General features: G+C 42.4%; 1 protein-coding gene across 1 annotated transcript in view; it reads right to left on the bottom strand.

Annotated features, from left to right (window-relative positions):
- Positions 1-24,305, bottom strand: part of LOC104299986 (ADP-ribosylation factor-like protein 8B) — a 28,559-nt gene extending 4,254 nt beyond the window's left edge. Inside the window, exons 1-5 of the mRNA XM_054173905.1 lie at positions 23,971-24,305; positions 19,667-19,747; positions 7,596-7,669; positions 6,415-6,508; positions 4,269-4,336 (exon numbers count right to left, since the gene is read on the bottom strand). Coding sequence (XP_054029880.1) covers positions 4,269-4,336; positions 6,415-6,508; positions 7,596-7,669; positions 19,667-19,747; positions 23,971-24,159 — 506 coding nt within the window. The 5' untranslated portion in view covers positions 24,160-24,305. The remainder of the gene's footprint in view (positions 1-4,268; positions 4,337-6,414; positions 6,509-7,595; positions 7,670-19,666; positions 19,748-23,970) is intronic.
- Positions 24,306-24,983: the final 678 nt, after the last annotated feature.

Raw genomic sequence — 24,983 nt, 5'->3', positions numbered from 1 at the left:
AGAAAACAAAAACCCAGGAGGCATAAGTAGATGAGCAACAAACTCCTGGCAAATACCAGTTACAAAAAAGAAAGCATACAGAAGGTAGAGCAGGTAACCTGGGAAGAATACAGAAACACTGTCCAATCGTGCAGAAACTCAGGATAGCCAAAACCCAAAAGAAATTGTACCTCGTGAGAGATGTCAAAGGCAAGGAGAACGGCTTCTATAAATACCTACATGACAAACAGAAGACTAGAGAAAAATGCGGGCCCATTGCTCAGTGACACAAGGGACCTGGTCCTGTGGGACATGGAAAAGTGAGAAGTACTAAACGCCACCTTTGCTAGCAAGATTGGCCTGCAGGAATCCTGAGAGCCACACACCAAGGGGAAAGTCATAAGCAAACTGCACAATAAGCAGTCCATAAGCCCTAGTGATGAAATCATTTGACGAGGTGGATAGCTGATGTCATTGTGAGGCCACTCTCAATAACCTTTGAACAATCACAGCATCTGGGAAAGGCGCCTGAAGAGAGAAGGAAGGTACACGTCACCTTTGTTTTCAAAATAAGCAGGTAGGAGCCCCCAGGGAACTATGTAACAGTCAGCCTCACCCTCACCTTAATCCCTAGGAAGGTGATGGAACAACTAATCCTGAAAACCATTACTAGGAAAATTATAGACAAGAAGGTGATCAGTAGTCAGCATGGATGCATAAAAGCAAAATAATGCTTGACTAACTCAAAGGTCTTCTGCAATGAAAATTACATCTTGGTAGATGAGGAAACAGCAGTGCATACTGTGTACCTTGAGTTCAGTAGGGATTTAGATACTGTATCCCATACTATCCTCATAGGCAAGTTGAGGAAGCATGGTCTGAATGAGTAGATGTTGGTATGAACTGAAAACTGGTTCAACAATCAGGCCCAGAGGGTGCCAAATCAGTGGCACAAAGGCTAGTGGGAGGCAGCAACTAGAAATGTACCCCAGGGTTAGATACATGGTCCAATCCTGTTGCACATCCTCACTGATGATGAAGATGATGGGGCAGAGTGGTACCCTCAGCAAGTTAGCTGATGACACAAAACTGGGATGAGTGGCTGATACACCTGCAGGTTATGCTGCCATCTAGAGAGGCCTCCACAGGCTGAAGAAATGGGTTAACTGGAACATCATGCAGTTCACCATAAGGAAGTGCAAAGCCCTTACCTTGGGGATGAACAACCCCAGGTACCAGTATGTGCCAGTGGCAGACTGTTTGGAGAAGAAACTTCAGCAAAGGACTTGGCAGTCTTGGTGTACACCAAGTTGGCTGTGGTCTAGCAAGAGAAGAGGGCTAAGGAGAATCTTATAAGGTTCCACAAGGCAAAGTGCAAGGTCCTGCACCTAGGTCAGGGCAACTGACAGCAATACAGACTGGGGGATAATGAGATTGAAAGCAGTGCTACAGAAAAGGACTTGGGGACACTGGTGGATGAGAAGCTGGACACAAACCAACAATGTGCATTTGCAGCCCAGAAAGCAAATTGCATCCTGGGCTGCATCAAAAGACACATAGCCAACAGATCAAGAGAGGCAGTTCTTCCACTCTGCTCTGGTGAGACCAACACAGGAAGGACATGGACCCACTGGAGGGGGTCCAGAGGAGGGCCACGAGAATGATCAGAGGGCTGCAGCACCTCTCCTACAAAGACAGGCTGAAGAAATTGGGGTTGTTCAGCCTGGAGAGGTGAAGGCTCTGGGGAAAACTTACAGCTGCATTTCATTATCTGAGAGGGACATATGGAAAGGCTGGGGAAGGACTGTTTAGAAGGGCTGGTGTGATAGGACAAGGGGAAATAGTTTTAAACTGCAGCAGGGTAGATTTAGGCTGGACTTAAGGAGGAAAATCTTTACAGTCTCCATCCATGGAGACATTAAAGGTCAAACTTGTTGCAATCCTGAGAAACCTGACCTAGTTGGAGATGTTCCTGCTCACTCCAGAGGGGTTGTACAAAGTGACCTTTGAAGGTCCCTTCTAGCCTGATGTATTCTGCGATTCTGTTTCCCTTGGGAAAACATACTAAAAAATAAGAGCCTTAGACTAACAGTAGTCCATCAGAGAGAAGGTTCATCTGGACAATACTTGGTCTAGAAAGTAGCCAACCATTAGTTTCTCATGGAGAGTATATGAGCAGTGCATGTCTGCTTCTATCAGGGTCCTGGGCTGCTCACAGGTCTCAATGTCTAGGACCAGCCTCCCCTGGGACTTGAACTCCCCACCATCTGCTGCCAAAGGCCCAGCAGCCTGAGGCCTTCAGTCCCTGCCTGAGTAATGCTGCAGGTGTGTCCATGCCTGGTCCCTGCCCACTCTCCTGGACGCAGTTGGGACCTGTACTGCAGAGAGCTGCTCTCCTGGATGAAGACACCAGACCTAGGTCAGTGCTTGCAACACAAAACTCTAGGCACAGGGTAGACCAACTGTTCCATTCTATTCCACTTCAAGCAGTCACCATAGAAAATTATGAGACTGTTTTTTATTTTAAATGCCAGGAGGTTTTCAGCCCCAAAAAGACTTTCAAGGACACAGAACACAAAGGTTACCAGTAGAAATAAGACTATGTTTTCCTGAATCTCTTTGAGAGCTGATACTCACACAAATCCCGAGTGTAGCCAGGAGCAAGCTGATGTGCTCTTCAGTTTAGCCTGGAAAAACACCCTTTGTAGTCTGGCAAAGGAAAGCCACAGAAAGTAGCAACAGAACACAGGCCAAGTAGTCCCTGCTTCCTGAAGAGTAACAGCTTTGAAGAATGAGGATTGGAATCCACCACACACAAAAGAAGATGAAGAGGAGGGGTGTCTTCCTAAGTATGATGTGACAATGACAAGTAGCAGACTTTTTGTCTTCCAAAATTTGATCTGCTGCTGTGCTTCTCAGAGAAGACCATGGCACATGAAAAGTGCTCTGTGCATGCCCTTTGCTTGTGTTGCAGGCAGGGAGAGCTGGGAAGCAGGCAGCTCCTGGTAGGGCAGCATGTCTTGAGCCCTCCCAAATACAGGCTCCTGTGTTCAGTCAAGAACCACTGTGGAAATGGAGCCAAGGCAACAGCAGAGCTCACTCCTACTGCAAGCTTGCACTGGCCAAGAGAGCCTGAGAGAGCCAGGGCACAAATTGCGTCTTGGAGGCGCCAGAGCAGCAGGAAGAACAGAGCCAAAAGGGCCTGGAGAAGCCCTGACAAGTGGCTGTGCTCAGTGCTACACAGAGGAAAAGAAGCAGGATTCCACAGGGAAGCCAAGAATGCTTCCCTATACTAGAAGTCTAGAAAGCTTCCTCCTCACAGATGTGGGGCATGAGGGCCATTGTTATGGAGCGTGAGCACAGGTTGCCCAGAGAAGCTGCAAAGTCTCCATCCTTGAGGTACTCAAAAGCCAGGACAATCAGCTCTAGGTGGCTCTGCTTGAGCTTGGGTGGACAAGATGATCTCCAGAAGCACAGGAACCCAGAGCTCGCAGATAATAAGATGTTAACCAGCTTTCAGACTCGTATGGGAGATGGACGGGAGTGTGGTAATAACAGAATGTCATATCACTGGAATGTGTGAGAAACAGGCATAGAAAGCCATCTGTGAGAGTGTAAGGTAAGTGTAATTAACAAACAGATGAATCTGAAGGTTGGTAGGATGTGGGAATGAAGTAAAGCATGTAAAAATCTCACTATAAATTGGCGCTTGCCCACAGTACAGGGCCATTTGCCTGTCTGCAGCAGGTGACCACCTCTCCAAGAACTTGTGTCAGTGAGTTTGTATTCACGCATGTTGTCTTGGGCCCAGCCAGCTGGGCTTGTAACCCACAGAGAAGTCCCTTCCAATCTCAGCCATTTTGTGGTTCTGTATTTCCTGAGTCCCACTTTAGTGGCTTACCCCTTGAACCATCCTTCAACAGTGAAACTTCACTTCACTTCTTCACTTATTTAATGCCATTAGAGCATTAAACTGCCACTACAATGTACTCTGAAAAGTTTAAGTGAGACTCTTACTATCTACAGCAGTTGGATCTTCAATGATGGGAAAACAGGATTACCTGGAGCAACTTTGTAAAACCAAAAGAATAATCAAAAGAAGTTCAAATCTAATGCAGTCAGTTACCAGCACAGATTACAATTTAAACTGCCAACAGAGGTCAAAGCAGAGTATCTAAGAATGTAAAATGAAATGTCATAAATGGTTATTGCCACAGACTACCCAACTATTTTCTCTTACATATCAGATTTCACAGTGTGTCAGCTTTTTGCACAGACTAGCTACTTACAATTTCTCAATTAACTGCTTTTCATCCAGTGCACCCGGGAGGTCTCTTTTATTTCCAAGGACTAACACCTGAAAGAAATAATGCATATTTTTGTTAAATCCATGAGCAACAGAAGTTTACTTTTATCTTTAACCATTTGCTCACACTATTTTGGATCTTGCAGCAAAATGTTTAGAGTGAAATAATGCACATACTCAAAGAGAGAAATGACTGTGGGAGCATTATGGAAATCCACCTCCTCAGCCACTATAAAATGCTGAATGCACATCCTCTGAAAGCTGGATCCAATTATTTCTGGGTGTATCCATATCAGAAGTGTCCTCTGGAAGTGCATCTGTCCATTCCAGACGGTATTATGGGAGGGTGTTGTATTGCGCTAGGTGAATTCATTTTGCATGCAACTAAATCTGGAGGAGAGCAGGAACCAGGTGCACTTAAGCCACCAACACACATTCAATCAGCAGTACCAGACAAAAGTTAAACAGAAGTAGAGCCCCAGAAGCACAGGCTGTGTCCTCAAGACTCAGACATGATTCTCTCTAGTTTTGCTCCTCTGCTTATTAATGTTGACGTTAACTAAACAGCCATGCAGCCAAACTATGTATCACCCAAGCACCAGCCAAATGACTGGTACTGGTATCCACAGTAGAAATCAGAGTGTAGGAAATTCGCTGAATAGATGTTGGAACTTGAGAGTTCCTATGCAATACTTCAGGCTTCAAGTGTAAGTTAAGAACAGATGAATGGGTTGAGCACATTCAAGATCAAGTAAGTAGTGGAAAGTGTTTCTAATTTTGACTGCACTATTCTTTTCCAGATGTGCTACAATTCTGAGTCAAGAATGCCCTAGTATTTCACTTGAACCTGGAACACATTAAAACTCAGTTGCAGTATTAGATTAATAAAGCTACCTTAAAATCTATAATGCCAAAGCCTGAGTACAATAAATTGAAGGAAGTTAATACTAGTTACTACTTATAAAATAAGTAAAAAATATATTACTGCAACTTGAAAATGACTCTGCTGGTCAGGCTAGGCAATTGGAATGGGGTATTACAACATATAAAAGGAAAAGAACTTAATTAAACAGCTCTGGAGATGAGAGACCTATAATTTCAGGAAGGAAAAGTATGAAGAAAAACAGGATGTGAAGGCAGTACCAAGGACAGACAATGTCACTCACCATGAATAGCGTGACTAGATTTCTAAGGGATTTGTTCAATATGTACTTATCACAACAAATGGAAACAATAATAGCAAACCTCATAAAAAAAGATTGAGAGTCACTTGAAAATTTCTCCTTTGAGAACTGGTGTGTGAGAATGTTATTCTCACAATGATTTCGTATTGGCTGTTTAATCTTCCTCAGATAACTCTGATCACTTGCAGTAGCAAAGTGTCCAAATATTTGTTTGCAAAAAGAGGGGCCAAGCAAGAACCATCAATATTTGTGAGGAAACTCTTCCCGATTTTTTACATGCCATTGCTTTCTTTCTTATGATCAAAGGTAGGAGCTTGGTGCTGTCAGCATCAAAGATCAGTGCTAACTGACTGATTCCTGCTAGCTCTAAATTAGCAGATTACTTTTAATTAAACACCTCCATAATTCCTCATGAAGCTTCATCCAAATATACTATTCTTTGACACTTCCTACTGGAGAACAGCTGCATACTTGCATTTAGTTTGAAAAACAAAAAAGAAAAGCTAAGTGAAAGACAAAGTCAAGCTCCTCCACAATCTCTTGAAGCAGAAGGCGCTATTTGATCTTAGTGTCTGCCAGTCTTCAGAAAGACAAATCTCACATGCCTAAAGATACTGCAAGAAACGTATCTGGGTCACTGGTTCACATCCAGCCAACAAGGAGACTGACTGGAAGTAATTACTGTCTGAGAATGCCACATGTGAAAATTATTATTCTCCCAAATCTATTCTGACCTTTAGACTAGAAAGCATGCAAACACACTGAAGCACTGAGAAGATGCTGAGTCCTCTGAAAAAATGTCACAGTAATTTCTGTAAACTGCTCCATGTATCAAGGCTGAATCATATTTAAGCTAGTATTTTCAAGAGTCCACACAAAATCAATTCACGAGGAGGCAGGCTACATCATCTGCATTCAGGTAAGAATAACAAACAAATTACTTACTGGGATTCCATGCAGCTGTGGTTTATCTATCAAACTGTGTAGCTCATTCTTTGAGGCTTCTACTTTTTCCAAGTCTGCTGCATCCACCATGTAACTGCAATGAAAACATAAGTTATTTTTGGTATTGTCCATTCTTTGCAGAAAGTTGCATTAAAAAAAATCTGAAATGTGACAATTACATTCACATTGTCAACAACATCAGAACAAGCCTCAGGTTGTGTAAGTCCTGCATTTATCAGTCCAGGGAAATACAGGCTGGGGTTGGAGTGGCTGGAGAGCTCCCAAACAGAAAGGGACCTGGGGGGTACTGACTGACAGCTGGTTGAACATGAGCCAGCAATGTGCCCAGGTGGCCAAGAAGGCCAGTGACATCCTGGCATGCATCAAGAATAGTGTGGCCAGCAGAGGCTAGAAGTCATTGTGCCCCTGCACTCAGCACTGGTTAGGCCACACCTTGAGTACTGTGTCCAGTTCTGGGCCCCTCAATTTAAGAAGGGCACTGAGACTCTTGAACGCGTCCAGAGAAAGGTGACAAGGCTGGGGAGAAGCCTCAAGCACAAGCCCTACGACGAGAGGCTGAGGGAGCTGGGGTTGTTTAGCCTGGAGAAGAGGAGGCTCAGGGGAGACCTTATTGATGTCTACAACTGCCTGAAGGGAGGTTGTAGCCAGGAGGGGGTTGGTCTTTTCTCCCAGGCAACCAGCACCAGAACAAGCAGACACAGTCTCAAGCTGTGCCAGGGGAAGTTTAGGCTCAAGGTGAGGAGAAAGTTCTTCATGGAGAGAGTCGTTCGCCATTGGAATGTGCTGCCTAGGGAGGTGGTGGAGTCACCATCCCTGGAGGTGTTCAAGAGGGGATTGGACATGGCATTTGGTGCCATGGTTTAGTAGTCATGAGGTCTTAGGTGACAGGTTGTACTTGATGATCTTTGAGGTCTCTTCCAATCTTATTGATTCTATGAAATATAGAAATAAGCACAGACTCTAGGGGGTGAAATAGCCTGGAACATGCAATTGCTTATATGCCTTGGCTGCTGGATGTGTAACACACACTACTTTTCTCATGTTGGGTTTTATGTAAATGAGGTAACTTAGAGAAAAGTGCATCTATATTAATAACACATACATATATTTTTATTTATTTTAAAATAAATTTTTCCAGGGGCATACACAAGAAAACTTACACAACTGCATTGACTCCTCTGCAGTAACGCTCCCACATGCTCCGAAACCTTGGTTGTCCTCCAATGTCCCATACCTGGAAAAGGTTAAAAAAACCCAACCCCAGAATATTTTTGAACTACACAGTACTAACAGAACCCTTACATGGTGCATGCAGGTTCTATTGCCAATGCCTAGATGCAAGCATTTTTTTAAAGTGACCTTCCTCAAAAGACTGGTCTTCTCAGGTCCTTCCAGTCAATGGAGGCACATTCACAGGGGAAATTAGTCCTGTAACCACAGCAGTTCCAAATGTCCACCTGGAGAATGTGACTCATTGTATGAAAATAGCTATGATGTTGTACCCTTGGGGAGGTTAGGGAGACATGAATTAAGAACATATGAGACCTTCAACAGGATAAAGACAGATATTAAATACATAATGGGTTGGTCAGAGAGCAGATTGAGTCCATGGACTCAATATATCCAAGGATGATATACTCTCAGGAGTTCCCATACTTTCACAGCTCTCCCATTTGTTTATCAAATGTGCCTTAAAAGACATATGGATTAACTGATCAGAACCAGAAAGGAAACAGTGGTGTAGAGTAGGTCCTGAAGTGATTAATCAGCAAATCTTAAGAAAAGCAAGCTCAAATTCCGCTTGGGATTTTATAAAGCTCCAATCCTGTAAATACTTCTGCATGCTATTAGTGTCTGACAATCTCACTGAATTCCTTATTGTTAAAAGACTAGCACATTATTCTCCTGTACAGGAGATACTTATTCTGCTTTGCTTGCAAAAAAAAAAAAAAAAAAAAATCAGTATTTTTGGTGGATGACAATAATTTTGTTTCAAGAATGTTTCCAAGATCAATACTCCAGGGAAAAGATCTAAACCATGTGGGGAAGGATTGCGTAATGATGCAGCTGTTGCAGCTAGATCCAAAGACAACTGTGTTAAGAGAGACACACACCAATTAAAATAGTGATGAACACCAAAAGAAAAATAAATAAAAGGAATGGATTTGTTCCTATGTCAAGAACAAAAGGTAGCAATTATTTAGTATTTTAATCAGGTTCAGCTAGCAAAAAAATATGCACTGTTTATTAGATCTAGAAGGCATATCCACTACAGCACAAAATAAGTTTGAATGTAGCATGCACAGAAGCAAATTTTCTTAAGTGCTGTTTTCATATTTGTACTTTCTAAATCCAAACATATTACATTTTCAGTGACTACAAGGCCTTGCACAGAAGACCAAGACTTAAGAGATCCTTGAGATAAGTCCTTTTTCAACTAATGTGAACTATATTTTTGATTTCACAATCCATAAATCATATTTATATACAATTTCCTCTATAATTTTCAACACTTCATTTTCCTATTTTTTAAAATAATTATTTCCCAGGTCACCATTTAAAATAATTCCTTGACTGGCACCTTACTGGTCCTTCTGCCATGAACACAGTGTATCACCTACATGTAGATTGCCTTTGATTCCCTTTACAAGATTAAGAACTTTTCACCATGAAGAGCATTGAGCGAACTTCTGATCATAAACTGGGTATCAATTATCACCTGCTCTGACATTTGAAGTGCTGGTTCAAAAGTCTCAGTGAAATAAATAAAATATGGATTTTAAAAGCTTGGAAGAGATGAGTACACAGTTCAGTATTATATTTAGATAACAAGCCTCACACCAACACTAATTATTCCAATAACTCATCAGGACCTTGAAACTATCTGTAACCATCTGGTGCACATCTGTGTGTCTGGAAAAAGAAACCAAATTATCTTCTTGATAGATCACAAAAGCAAGAAGGGGAAAGAGGACAGCGAAGACCAGTAGTAAGATTAGATTTGTGGAGAAGGACAGCAATTATTGCTGGTAGCCAGAAAAAAAATATATATACAAGATTATGTAGTATGGAATAATCAAAAACTAAGAAAAAGAAGTTAAAGACAGGCTGATTTTCACCTTGCCTGATGACACAGTATAACTATACTATATTAAATTGCACTGCAGAACAGGTATTGACATTAGAAGAGTCACCTTGAAACAATGGAAAGTAATTTCCAGTCAGTTTCCCTAATAAGGCTTACAGCTATTCATTAAAGTACAAGGTGAAGGACACAAGATAGACCACATGTTTTAATAGTACATGGGAATCTACTTTACATCAATAAACTGTTACAACTGCCTGAAATGGGGAAAGAAAATAAATGCATTAAATAAGAAAGCACTCACCCCTTTGCCTATAAAACAGTGCTACTAGTAACTTTCTAATACTCTTTATTATATTGAATAGCCAATGATAGAATTAACTACTTCATTCAAAACACAAATCTCTGCCCCAAACCATTTCAACTGTAAATACAAGCTCAGAACTGGGAGAATACAAGAGGCACCCAGGAAGAAAGTAAGTCTTAAAGAAGTTTTGTCACCTTATGTGGTTTGTATGTTACCTCATTTTGTATTCCAGTATTTAATATACAGGTAAAATGTACACTTTAGGTGTGAGCTATGAGAAGCAGGAGACTACACCTCAGCAGAACATACAGCTAGCTAGAAACATTCTGGTTTGTTTGTGTTTTAAAAAGTCTGGACTTCAGATTGCTCTTGTGGCTTTTGTTGGGCCCCTTGATAATAAACTTCCGGCAATATTCAAGAGGTAATTTCATCCCTAGATCACCAGGTGATCTTAAGAATCAGAAAATGCATGCAGCATGAACAAACCAAACAGGAAAAAAAAACAAACCAAGTTTCTTTGATAGCCACTACCATTGCCTCAGTGATTAAAATCTCAAGGTTTTTTATGCTGAATCTCAAAGGCATGCATCTTATACCTACTGCTTGCTTTTGTCTGCTGTAAACTAGCAATTCTCATTGCGCTTGCAAGTTTACACTCTCACAAAACAATGCAGTGTTTTAAACTATTTACCACACCTGTTAAAGTCTCCTAAATCAAGAAACTCGATGGATGTGTCTCTTGCTCAGTTTCCAAACTTTGCCTGGCTCTGAGGCTCCTTAAGACTCCAGCTATCAGCGACATTTTACTTTTGTACAGGGGTATCGAGAAGCTTTCAGTTACAGGAAGGCTCATTAACACTCCAGTTGTTTTTCTTTAGATTAGCTTATATTGTAGGACGGCTTAACAATTAGTAAGAACCCTGCAGGAAGGGAAAAGCAGGATTTTCTAGATGTCAGTTTTATGTGGGCTTTTGTTTTTTTCAGATATGTTTGGCATGGACTTGAGGGGTGTACCACTTCACGAGTGACGAGTAGTGTACCTCAAGGGTCATTACTGGGACCGGTGTTGTTTAACATCTTTGTCAGTGATACGGACAGTGGAACTGCATGCACCTCCAGCAAGTCTGCAGATGACACCCAGCTGTGTGGGCCAGTTGACACACGGGAGGGAAGGGATGTCATCCAGAGAGATTTGGACAGGCTTCAGAGGTGGGAGCAAGCCAGCCTTGTGAAGTTCAACAAAGTCAAATGCAAGGTGCTTCACCTGGGTCAGGGCAATCCCAAGCACAAACATAGGCTGGGCAGGGAGTGGCTTGAGAGCAGTTTTGAGGTGAAATACTTGGGAATGTCAGTTGATGAAAAAATCAACATAAGCCAGCAATGTGCACTTGCAGCCAAGAAGGCCAACCATGTCCTGGGCTGCATCAAAAGAAGCTTGACCAGCAGGATAAGGGAGATGATTATCACCCTCTACCTTGCTCTTATGAGACCCCACCTGGAGTACTGAATCCACTTCTGGTGTTCCCAGCATAAGAAGAACATGAAACTGTTGGAGTGGATCCAGAGGACGCCCACAAAGATGATCAGAGGGCTGAAGCATCTCTCCTATGAAGACAGGCTGTGAGAGTTGGGGCTGTTCAGCCTGGAGACAAAAAGGCTCCAAGGAGACCTCATAGCAACCTCCCAGTAACTCAAACAGGGCTACAGGAAAGTCAGGAAGAGATTTTTTTACAAGGGCTTGGTGATAGGATGAGAGGGAATGGATTTAAGCTTGAGGAGAGTAGATTCAGACTGGATATTAGAAATAAATTCTTTACAATGAGGGTGGTGAGACACTGTAACAGATTGCCCAGGGAGGTTGTGGATGCCTCTTCTCTGGACGTGTTCAAGGCCAGGCTGGATGAGGCCTTGAGCAATCTGCTCTAGTGGAAGGTGTCCCCACCCACATACGGAGGATTGGAATTAGGTGAGCTTTAAGCTCTCTTCCAACCCAAACCTCTTGTGGAAAAGGATGTGTACAACAATATATTTGTATCTTCATGTTGATGCATGGATTCAGTACCTAACATCCCATCATAGTCAATGAAGCCTAGACAGCTATTCTCAATGAAGTCAGACACAAGTTACAATGTTGGGAGGATCAACAAATAACTTGTAAACAAAACACAAAAGCAAAGTCTGCCCTCCAAAACTTTTCTGAACCTGGCACTGCTTACCTCCACATTGGGTTCTAAGGCAGGAGAGTAACAGGAACCCAGTTTTAGAGATAAGGCTGTAATCCTCTCAATCAAGACAACACTCCTCTAAAAAGACAGAATCAATCCATCCTAGCCTTGGTATTATGTCCTCCCCAAAGCAGAAAGCCCCGATTCTGCATGACTACATGCAACCCTTTATACCCTGTTTTCACATGATTATGGATCAGTCTCTAGACATTAAAAGCCTAGAGATTCTGGGGAAAGTAGGCATATAGAAGTTAAAGTTGCAGACAGAACTTGCATTTAGAAGACTGAAGGCAAGGAGACCAGAGGCAAGCACACTGATAGCTCAAAACAGCCGATCAATAACTGCTGTAGTGATTATTAATTTTGCTTGTCCTTGAGGAGCATATAACCCCAAAAGCAAAAATGAGTATTTGCTCAATAGCAGAGAAAAGCCAGGAAGATGTACTAAAGTGTGTATGCTGGTAAAAGATAATCTAATATTGTCAGATTAGACAAGAAAAAGACATTTTCCCATGACAGATTTAACCTCACAGAAAAGCTCCTTGGCACTGTCTTCTTCTCTACCTCACAAATCTGAGCAATCCTGACAGATCTCCAGCATTTATCAATGAGGCAAAGCCTTGGAGGACAGAACTAACCACAAGCAGTATTTATGGTCCCCAGGTGTCCCAAGAGAATGCTCAAATAGAACATGTATTTATATAAACTGCAGCTAACTTCAAGCTGGGAGCTAAAGTATCCAGACCAAGTAAGAGGGGTGGTCTGAAATAAGGCAGCTGATTTACCACAGGCAAGTTTGGAATGCTGCATTTGAATACAGGGAACCAAATGCACCAGGGTAATAGTGCACTAGGATAATAACCAGGTAAATGTGCAGGACAAAAAAGCTTGAGCATTGAGCAGTTCACAAACTAAGTATGTGTTTCAGCAGTACTGCAGATCTTAAACCAGCAGCTACTAGCAGAAGCATACTGTGTATCATTTTGGACAGATGCACTCTTCTGTCCTCATCATTGAAGAAGGCCCCCATATCAGTTTTGAGCATCAGTCTATCCAACAAACAGAAAAATTTGCAGAAGCCCAGATGAGAAAAGGGGAAGAAAAGACTTTGAAAACATGACCCATAAAGAGGGGAGGAGCAAACCCATAATATTTCCCAGGAAATGGCTACCAGATGTAGAAGAGAAGTAAAAAACAGCCCAACTTGTGAAGACTGCAACTCACGTGAGCTATTAGGAAGAAAATTTTCTAACAGAGTGGAAAAAGATTGTACAAAACAAAGGATATTGTTGGATCTTCTTTATGGAAGAACAAATTTTTAAGGAACAATTACCTAAGATACTTGGGTAAAAACCTAATTCACCTCAGAGCACAAATTTGCTTTAGATGATTCCTTGAGATCAACTCTTAGTCTTCTTTTTTAGGAGTCTGAATAGCTGGTGAGACACTCAGCACTGCCTGTCTGACACAGGACACTGGCTTCTGGCCCCATGTGTTTGTATCAACCACTGTAGTGATTCCTGTCTAATGCATGATTTTGTCCCATATTCTGCAGCACACAACTCTCAAGCACAGACACTCTCTCCAAGGCTTCTCTTCCCAAACTATCAGATGGGAGAGTGCTTTTATACTTTTCCTTCTTAGCTGATCATGGATTAACTTAGTTGATCTGAGTATGCTCCACACTTACTCTCTGACCCACTCTCTAACCTTCATTAAACTCCTTTTTCACACAGTCACAGAACCACTGAGGCTAGTGGGGACCCTTGGAGATTGTATAGTCCAACTGACCCCAGTCAAAGCAGGGTTACACAGAGCAGGCTACACCAAGGATGGAGATTCCAGAACCTGGTTAAGCTGTTTCAAAGTTCAATCACCCTCACAGTAAAAAGGCTTTTTCTTATCATTTGAGTGGAATTTCCTCGTATTTCAGTTTGTGTTCATTGCCACTTGCCCTGTCACTGGGCACTACTGAGAAGCCTGGCTACATCTTCTGGCTACACGGAAGATCTCCCTGAGATCTCTCTCTGAAAGCCTTTGCTTCTCTAAGATAAACAGTCTCACATATCTCAGCATCTCCTCATAAAACAGACGATCTAGCTCTTTAACTATTTTCACAGCCTTTTGCTGGACTTCCTCCAGTAACTACACATCCTTCTTGTACTGAGGGGACCAGTACAAGAACAGAGACCAATACTCCAGGTACGTTCTTGCAACAACTGAGTAAAAGGGAAGGACTGCTTACTTTGAATGGCTGTCAAAGCTCTTCCTAATGTAGCCCAGGATGCTGTTGGGCTCCCTCCTGCAAAGGTACAGTGCCCATCAATGGTAAACTTGATGTCCACCAGGACTCCCAGGTCCCATTCTGAAAAGCTGCTTTCCAGCCAGGCAGCCTGTAGTAGTGCCACGGGTTGATGATTCTCAGGTGCAGGACTCTGTACTTTCCTTTCTTTAACTTCCTAAGGGTCTTGTTAGCCTATTTTTCCAGGCTATTGAGGTCCCTCTGGATGGCAGCATAAGACACTACTGTACCAGCCACTCCTCTCAGCTTTGTATTATCAGGAAATTTCTTGAGGTCACAGCATGTCCCATCATCCAGGTCACTAATGAAGACACTAAACAATCTCTGAGGCATGTCAATAGTAACTAGCCTTCCTGTTGTGGATCATAACTCTTCTGAATCCAGCTCTTCCTTACACACAACAACCATAAATCACTGGAGTAACCCACAAATGCTCTTCCTCATAGAAGTAAGCATCTTGACTTGATATCAACCCAGACACAGCATGATCATAGCATCACAGAACGAATTTAGTTACATCAAGTCCAACTGCTAACCTAGCACTGCCAAGTGCACCTCTAAACCACATCCCTAAGCACTACATCAACACATCTTTTAAATACCTCCAGGGATAGCGACTCAACTACTTCCCTACACAGACTGTTCCAATACTCGACAATCCTTTTGGTAAAGAATTTCTTCCTAATTAATATCAAATTTAAACCTCCCCTGGTACAACCTGAGGCCACCACGTCTTATCCTATCATTCATTACTTGGGAGAAGAGATAGACTCCCACCATGCAACAATCTGCTTTCAGGCAGCGGTAGAGAGCAGTAAGTTCTCCCTTCAGCCTCCTTTTCTTCAGGCTAAAAAAATCCCAGTTCCTTCACCTGCTCCTCATACAACTTGTTCTCTGGACTTTTTGCTAGCTTTGGTGCCATTCTCTGGACATGCTCCAGCACCTCCATGTCTTTCTTGTAGTGAGGGGACCAAAAGTGAACGCAGTAATAAAGGCACTTACCAGTGCCTAGGACAGGGGGATGATCACTTCCCTAATGCTGCTGGCCACACCACTTTGCAGCGATCCAAGCCATTCAAAACAGCCACTACCTGCTGAAACACTGTTGCAGATAAACAGGCCATAGACACAGAGACTTATATGACTTCACGACCATGTGAGATGATGATATGCTGCTGAATATCAGGAAGAGCTTTGAGAGCCATCCTATGAGACTGTTTGGAGACTTGGAAACTCTACTATCCAGAGAAGGAAGGAGTCCTGCAACGAAGGAAGCTGGAAGAGGAATGCAAAGCTGCCTCCTCCCTCTTTGCCACATCAGAGTAAATAGCAAGTAGCAAGCAGCTTGGTTTTGCCCTCCAGCAGACTGGCCTGTGGTGGCCCGTGCTGCAGCTCCCGTGGAAAGACGCTGGCCTCTAGTGGTGACAGTCGAGGTGACCACAGCCCAACCTCGGCAGCTCCAGTCCCCTGAGCAGCTGCGGGCTCCAGCCTCTCAGCTGCAACATCCAGGCAGGGTGCAGAAACTGCCTGAGTTCTTCGAGACAATTAAGTGCAAGAGTAAGGAAAAGGAAGCTGCTGCATCGCCTGTGCATCTGCATGCCTTGTGTTGCTCTATTTCTTTTTATACCCGAGACTATTATAAGACTATCACTGAGAAAATCAAAAGTTGATTGGTTAGAGCTTCACAATCATTTAAAATAATAGTTTGTGATGCATGTCTTCTGATACTCTTCAAATCTAGTTTGCTAGAGTACATTTTTTAGCTTAATAAACATTGAATTTCACCAAAGCAAAAAGGCTACTAATACTGTGTGGATAAAAAAAAAACCAACAACAACAAACCATAATAACACAATAAAAAACAGCAAAATCCCACCAAAATCAAATCACTCAGTAAAAAACACAACTCAGTTGAAATTAAACCCCCAAATTAATTCAGTTGTAGATTTTTTGCCAGGAAAAAAAAAAAGTCACCATCATCAGTTTTGCTATGTATTTCAAAGTTGTTTTAATAGATCTCTAAGTTGTAGTACATGAGGTATGTTGATGCTGGAAATAATCTGTTATTTAATAGCTCAACCACAACCTCAAAATCCAGATGTAATTCATCTTGACAGGCTTTTAAAGAAACACTCATCTATAGGTAAGGGTCATATTCCTCTACACAGAGCTATCACATGCTCATTTCCTCTGTGTGCTCTTGTAGCAAGGAGACCATGAGAACTCATTAAGATGAATTATTTCTCCTGTGCAGATGGGCTTCCAAATCAAGTACCGTTTTTGAAATTAGCATTATCCTCTTATTCTTAACAACACTTTTAGAACAACAATATGCAACAGAACTTTTGAGATCAAAATGTGAAACAAGGCACAGTTCCACAGAGAAAAAGAAAAATCACACATCTCCTTCCTGTGTGTACTTGATCTTGCACTATCATTTGTGCAGACAACTCCAGTACAAACTTATTAGCCATTTTATTCACCTACTTAAACAATCCGGGCTCAAAACATACTTTATTTGTAAAACACCATCTACTTGTAAATTACTTTTGTTTGCCTAGTTGAATGAACCATCAACAGCTTCCTCATCTGGCAATTTTGTAACAGCATCAGCATAGCACCCCAACCATCCTTACGTCTACTTGTAGATTACTTTTGTTTGCCTAGTTGAATGAACCACCAACAGCTTCCTCATCTGGGAATCCTGTAACAAAATCAGCATAACACCCCAACTATCCAGAGTTTCTCTATAGAAACTCTAAATCCTGTCCTTATTGTTCCTATACAAAAGGCAGAAAACAAGGTAACTGAAATTCCTGTTCCTGTGGATTATTTATGAAATATGGTCAAATTTAGCAACATTTTGACTGTGGCATCTATGGACTTTGAGCAGCAGCAAACCAAGACAGGTAATGTAAGAAGTGTATGAAACTGACATTTAGGAATTAAAATCAAATCCTCTCCTGGCTGAATTAGGATGCATTGGTAAAGCTCAAGTGGAAGGCACTGGAATACAAGTGTACTCTTCTGAAAGAGAATGGAAGGCTCAGGCAGGAGGACAAAGAATGCCCACCTGCCTGCAACAACGGTAAGAAAAGAATACTTCTTTGCATAAGTGAAAATTTAGGACTTAATTGCAACTGCTTAAACTGAAACAAACAACTTTTGCTAGTGAGTCTGCTTTTGGTGCTTCATATCACAGTGCAAATCACCATTTTGTCACTGGTCTCATCCTCCTACACACAAGCCACTGATGTATAAAAAGTCAAGAAAGCATGGCATGGCCTTGGTATGCACTTGTACTAGTAAGACAGTACCTCTGAAGTTCTTGTAAATACACTATTTGCTGTCACAGCTACTGTACATATTTCTGTATAATAAACAGAATCTTGGGGGGAGAAAATCCATACAACTAGCACATCAGACTGCTCTTCTGATACTCACTAGCAGATCCCTGTTGACTTCTCCATAAATTCACTTCCGTAACTAATATGAATCATGAATTAATCATAAGGACTAGAAAACACTAACACCATCCAAAGTTTGTAAATCCTAACAATACAGCATTAAACATTAAAAAAAAAAAAATAATATCAGTGCTACATCAGCCACTGACTCCACAGGCAGTTTATGTGTGCCCATTAAACAAAGAATTCTGGCAACCTTCTAGCAACAGGCAGTTCCAGAGTGGAATTATGAAGTAAAACTTCAATTTTCTCACCAGAGAGACTGCTTTCTTCCTGTCCAGATTATGGCCTCTAAATATGATGGTTTGCAGACACTTCAACCTATCCAGGCTGCTCTCAAAATCACAGAATCGTCACTTTCCCTGCGTCTGTGTCCTGCTTTCCCATATTGTGGGATGCTACCTTGTTTTCTTGCTCACCTGCTCTTGAAGAGTGAGGTCCCATTCTCTCCCAAAGTAGGCTCTAATAAGGTACTTATAATGATCTTGCACAAAGTCATAAAGCTGAGTTTACCAAGGCAATAATGATTATCCTCCATTTTATTTTTATGCCATTTCACATTTTACTCAATTTTTCTTTTAAGTATTTTACAGTCAGTACTTTGGACCTACTTGTAAGATATTTTTGGCAGTCCACCAAAATTTCATGGGTAATGTTGAGAGCTTTTATTTCAGCTAAACCTGACATACATTTCAAGAGGGTATACAGAAAGAAGGTTTGGAATGATGAAATAGTGGGGTGACATTAGACTTTGCATTTCAACTGATTTCAAAAGAGTGGCTTATTAGGCACTGTAGCATGCAAGCAGTTGTAGAGGAATCTACTGATTATTCTGCAAGCTTATTACACAAAAGTAGATACACAGGTGCAATTTACAGCTGAAGGCTCTACAGTCATGTGTGATTTTGAGAAAGTGTAGCAGTAAGACCAGAAACACACCATTAGTCTCTGACAATCAGTCACAGTATTTATATCACAATGCTCCTTTCAGATTTAAGGTTTTCTAGTTGGGTTTTAACATCTTCTAGCCAATAGAAGAAAAATTATCTGTTCTACTACCCTTTACCAGCTCACCAAATAGAAACAGCAGTTAACAGATGCATTTACAAATGAAATTTACAGGTCATTCGTAAGTCCTCCCCAGATTCAGGAGTCACACCAAACCAGAGGTAAAAAAACATGAGTATCTTTAGAACTGAGGAAGAAAAAATTAAGGAAAAGGTGGGAAAAGTCAAGATAAAGGCAAAAACCTATATTCTCTTCTCCTAATTTTAGATAAAACTTATTAATTTGATCCCCTTATAATCAAACAACAGAGTGAGCCATAATGCTACTGGTGTGATTCACCTCTATTTTGATGCCTATGGCATGAATCACAACCAAACTGGCATCATCTATATTTCTCTATAGGCCTAAAAGATGGTTCCCTGACAACTGACTTACATTACGAATTCTGTTTCCATATAGCAAACTTTGTGAGCTAAACTGCACTCTCCATTGAGATAGGCAAGTAAGGAATAAAGTTGCTTCAGATTTCACTTATGGTTGTGAGAAGAAAAGACAGAGAAGAGAATCACCTCTAGGATTCAACTCAGCTGTCGTTAATATATCTGAATTTTATGATCTTTCCAGCCCAAAAGAGTGTCTGTCATGTAACAAAATCAAATGCATTACTGTAACAGAGAAATATGCAACTACATGATTTGCAAAAGTAGTTTTTTGAGCTAGAAAAGCATAAACAATCCTATCATCTTAAAAGAAATTTTCTGTGCTTTCACATTCAAAGTTGAGATCACTTTGTCTATTAGCTATTCACTCTGTATTTATTCAAACATGCACACCCACCTTTATGGTAACATTTCCTTTTGTTATTTTCCTCATATTGAAGCCTACTGTAGGAATCATATCTTCTGTGAACTGCCCTGACTGGAATACAAAAATAGAAATTAAAAAAATTAAGAAACAGTTGAAACACAGCAGGTTAGGCTTCTAATTTGCAACCTAAAATGTTTATTTTACACAACGGTATAAACTATCCCATTTATTTTCTACAAGAAAACTAGCCAGCATTTCAATTAATGCATTGTCATGTCAAAGAAGGCTGGTCCCTTTCAGGCCCTTTAAACAACCTTTTATTCTCCACAGCAATAAAGATCATCCCAGAAACCACGAGACTTCAGATAATTCTTCATTTGATCCTGAGCAAAACAGGAAGTGACACAGTTAAAATACAGAATTGAGTAATATTTTAGGCTGGAAGGGGCCTTTAAAAGTCATCTAGTCCAACCTCCAAGATAAGATATTACATATTTTTATATATATATATATATATATAAAAGTAATACATATTTACTATACAAAGTTTATTCCTTGTAGATTCTCTCTACCTTACCAATGGTTTAACTCCACATATAGTAAGTAATGAAGGAGTACTCTTGTAGAGAGTACTAAGTACAGACCCTTATGAATAGGTGACACCAGAGGAGTGCTGCTGTGGAAGCTAAGAGAACACCACTAAAACAGAAAAATACTAAGTACTAACACAGCAGACAATAAGTCCAAAACATAACATGAAAGTGCTGACTTCTCCCCCAGTTCAGAGAAGTATTTTCACAAGACAGATGGTTGTCATCGTGCTAACAGGAACCTTACACACACCTACCCACTACAGAAGACGACTTTTGAGGAGAAAGGTGAAACACAAATCTAAGTAGATAGCTCATTATTAATTCCTTATCAAAATGTGTCATTAATAATTTATTATGTCTTCTAAGCATGTGAAATTAAGATGGTTACTTAACAGTTATGTCTACACAGAGGCCCAGGTACTCTCTGCAACATAGACAGTACTCTTAGTTTTCTAGTCATCCAGAAAGGAAAAGCAGGACATTCTGGACTTAACACTACCCTTTCACACCTATTTGCCCATTTTCCCTTCACACACCTCATCATTCCATGCGTTCTGGGGTTTTAATGGAAGAAAATGTAGGTATATGGACAACAAAAGCAGCAGGTGTGCCCCCAAGAGGTCACTCCCATATGCGAAGTGGATGATCAGAGCTTCAGAGTATGCTGGAGCAGATGCTCACTGCACACATTGCGACCCACTACCCTCAATGCTACTGCTCTTCTCAAGTTTTCTGCAACTTCTCCCTGTTTGTAGCACAGTGAGAACACACTATGTCCCCAGTTTGTGTTCACAAAGATAAATTATTTTTAATCTGGAACTTTAAAAACTATATAACCTTTGATGGCTACCTGACTCTCTCACAGAATTCTGGGGTTTGGAATTAGATCCTTCAGGCAAGAAACAACTTCCATCAATTACCTGACTAACCTTCCCTGTGGGAACCTTATTGCTTAATTCTGTCCTATAAATCTTACCCATCTTTTGTTTCTGAAAGCCTCTTTTATTCCTTCTCTTTCCTTGCTCCAGTGACTTGTCCACAGTAGTAGGAAAAAACAGTGAAGATAAATGCACCTGCAGTCTGATAGAGATACATGTACCCAGCAGCGACAGAAGTTGTCAATTGGATAGAATAAGACAAAGCTAATCAGTAACCATCTCCTGTAGCAGGTACTGGCCTAATTTGTTAAAATATGTAGTACATTTATTTGTGGAAGACAGACACATAAACAGATAGGAAGACATAAACCCTGAGAACGCAGCACCATTACTCAAGAACAAGAATACCTGGAAATCCAGTCAGTCAGCTCAGGAGGCTATTATTTAAACAAATTCATAGAAAGCCATGATTCTACTTTAGTCAGCAAATTATACATCATATGCAACATGCTAAACTGGAAAATTTTTACCAAAATCTAGAAAAAAAATAATTGCAACCGCTCTGGAATTGGGGATCAAATGCAAAGAATTAGTGTCCCCTTTGTTGGTCTTTTAACATTCTTTATTTTTCTCACATGATGAAGAACAGAAAATATTGTGTTGAATATTTTGACCACATTAATCCAAAGGCTTCAATTAGTGTTTTGTTTCAAGTAGTGCAAGCACCATAAGGTACAAAATCTGTTCCATTTTGCTTGCTAAGGAAGTTATACGTGATAAATTACCTACTTTTGTGAATATTCAAGATATGCAAACAAGTTTATTGTTATATATCAGTTAAAAATGTTACATCCTGACACAGAGGAAAATAACTCATTTGTTTGCAATGTCCTTTTTAAACGTTTCTGAATTTTAAGCTGACAATACTGCCTTTACCCCCTGCAATAATAACAACCACAGGCCAGATTCTACTCCATTACATCAGTGCACATGCATAGTAAAAAGCAGCATGTTACCCAAAGTTTCCAACAGTAACAGAGGACCAAGTACAATTCAAACTCTTCAGGCAGGACATTATCTCAAAGGGTGTTTATTCAGTGTTAGCATGATAGGATCTCCGATATTACTGCAAAGTGGAAAAAATACCAATTCCCTACCATTTGCTTTCATGACCCATTGCAGTTTCCATTTTTAGCAGCCAGTATTTCGTAATGATTATGCTCATCTCGTCACAGTCTAGCTACAAACACAAATGCACATAGAGTTCCCGATCTGTTTTCCAACCCCCATATCAACTGCATTTGAGAGTAAGCTATTACCCATTGCCTTATCCTAAACTGTTTACTCCCAAATTCTCCTCCTGAAAAAACCTCCAGTGATGGCGACTCCACCACCTCCCCAGGCAGCCCATTCCAATGTGCAATCACTCTTTCTGTATAGAACTTTTTCCTAACATCTAGCCTGAATCTCCCCTGGCGCAGCCTGAGACTGAGACTTCAACCACCTTCTTTTGGTGATTAACACAGCATGTCATCTCCTGAATGTAAGACCCAAAAAGACTACAAAACCTGCAATCCATGACACTCCCCAAGTCAGAAAATGTGGATGCCTTGTAAAATATTCGTAAGTACTACAACTGCTGGCAAAATCAGACCTGCTGTAACAGCAGTGCTCTGGTATTCAAGGTTAGCACAAGAGACAAACACATGCAATGCCAACTTACTGATGGAGTAGTGAGTGCGTAGCCACACACACAAAGTCTAATGCCACACACTACTGTTACAGAGGTCTTTAAATTTCAAATTCACAATCTATTTTTTTCCCCATAATCCATAATTGTATATGAACATAAATAGTCATATAGTCATGCCACTGTTGCCTCCAATCTCTTTGATTTAGGCCATTAAGCTCTCAGTTTGTAATCTCATGGTTTTTCAGGATAAGGACTGAAGAACACCTGGAATCCTTTATCCCTAGGTAGGTGATGCTGCAATACCTCTAACAGCAGTGATCACCTCACAGAACAGGGTATGCGCTATGCTTCATGATTACTAGTAAAAACATTTAGTATACTAAATTTTTTTCCACCTTCCAGTGGTAACTAAGTCTTCAGGATGGACCCAAATGTCAAAGGGCAGAGAGCATTGCAAAGACGAGGCACACATTTCATCATGGTAACAAAGTGGAAAACATCATGGCATGTGTCAGCATACAGCACACACAGTAGAAAGGTTTGGCTGGGATAAAGGGAATGCCAAAATCAGACTTGAAAGATGTGAAAGAGCTATTAAGGAACTGTGGGAAGCCTTGATGCAACTGACAGGACACTTGTGACCTTGGAGGCTGCATGATGTATTCCTAGTTATTACGGGATATGCCGGCCACGTAAAGCCATCACCAAACCCCTGGCAAGAGTCTGTGCCCAGGAAACTGCTTTGAGATAGGCACTCTTTGCAGCCAGACACAAGAGGCATTTTCATTCGCCTTCATAGAACAATTTCACAGCTATCTGCTGTGAAATCCTCGAGGTTCCAAAAGGTTCAGGCGCTTCCTCATACTTCCCTCCCACCCACCGCTTCCTCTCCCTCCGCAGCGCCTCGCCCTGAGACCTCATGACAGGAGGCGGCCCCACCACTACCAGGGGAGGGGAAGCCCGCACTTGCTGGCAGGGCAAGAGGCGCGGAGCGGGCTGCTCGGGGAAAGCGAACCCTCCAGCCACGCCAGACTGCCGGGCCACCGCCCCCCGGCCGCACCACCGCCCAAAGGCGACTCCTCCCGCTTTCGCTGGCCGCCGCCCTAAGAGTCCCCCGCCCCGCCCTGCCCCTGTGCCTGGCCGGCGGGTGGCCGGGCCGCGGCAGCGTACCGCTAGCACGGTGAGCAGTGTGGTCTTGCCCGAGTACTGCAGCCCCACCAAGGTGAGCTCCATCTCCTCCTTCCAGAACAGCGAGCGCAGCCACTCCAGCAGCCGCGCCACCAACGCCAGCATCCCGGCCAGCGCCCCCGACCTGCGGCAGGCACCCAGCCCCAGCGGCACCGCCTCGCTGCTAGGCATGCTTGCGCGGGGCGAGGCGAGACCAAGCCAGGCCAGACCACGGCAGGGTCCAAAGGGAACCGGGGGGTCAGCTGTGGAGAGGCTGCGTGGGGAGCCAAGCGCCAGGCAGGGCCGTCACGTGATGACGCCACCGCCCTTCTCCCGCTGCCACTTGCTGCAGACGAGGGAGGGGTCTGGGTTGGTTTGGCCCGGCCGGGGGCGGGGGAATGGTGAGGGCGGCGTGCAGGGGGAGCGGGCGGAGTGCAGGGGGAGCGGGCGGAGGGGCTGTCGCAGCGGGGGCCGAGCAGGGCGGCTCTCACATGGCTTGGCAGGCGGGCCCAGGCCTAAGCCCGGGCGGGGCCGGTAGACGGAGGAGTGTCCCGCCAGTCCTCAGAGCATTTGGCAGTGTCGTGGAGGTACTGCAAGCCCCGTGATGCGGGAGGGTGGCTGCGAGTACCGCAATCGATAGGTAGGGTACCGTGAATAGTGTGAGGTGGACAGCTGGTCCCTGGCGGGAGTGCGTTAGCACAGAGCCTGGCTTAGGTCTGCCGCTGTGGGCTGTCAGCGCTGCACTCCGCACCTAACAGGAGCGGTCCGAGGGTTCGTGTGCGGCCCTGGCTCGAGAAGATTCTTGAAAGGATCGATTTTGTAGGGCCTTCATCTTCAGCCATAATGGTTCTTTACAATCCTAGAACCTCCACGCTTCCCATGACACTCTTGAATTGCTCATTGTATAGGAAAAGGCTTTCAGATCCCGATCTTACCGTGGTTTTAATTATGTTCTTTGATAGGTTTTTTTTGTTGGAAACTGCCATGGCATGCTGCCTTGGCTTAGCAGGACATGC

Source organism: Dryobates pubescens, chromosome 27 (genome assembly GCF_014839835.1).
Source record: "Dryobates pubescens isolate bDryPub1 chromosome 27, bDryPub1.pri, whole genome shotgun sequence".
Classification (NCBI taxonomy): Eukaryota; Metazoa; Chordata; class Aves; order Piciformes; family Picidae; genus Dryobates; species Dryobates pubescens.
This window is presented reverse-complemented; position numbering and strand designations above follow the sequence as displayed.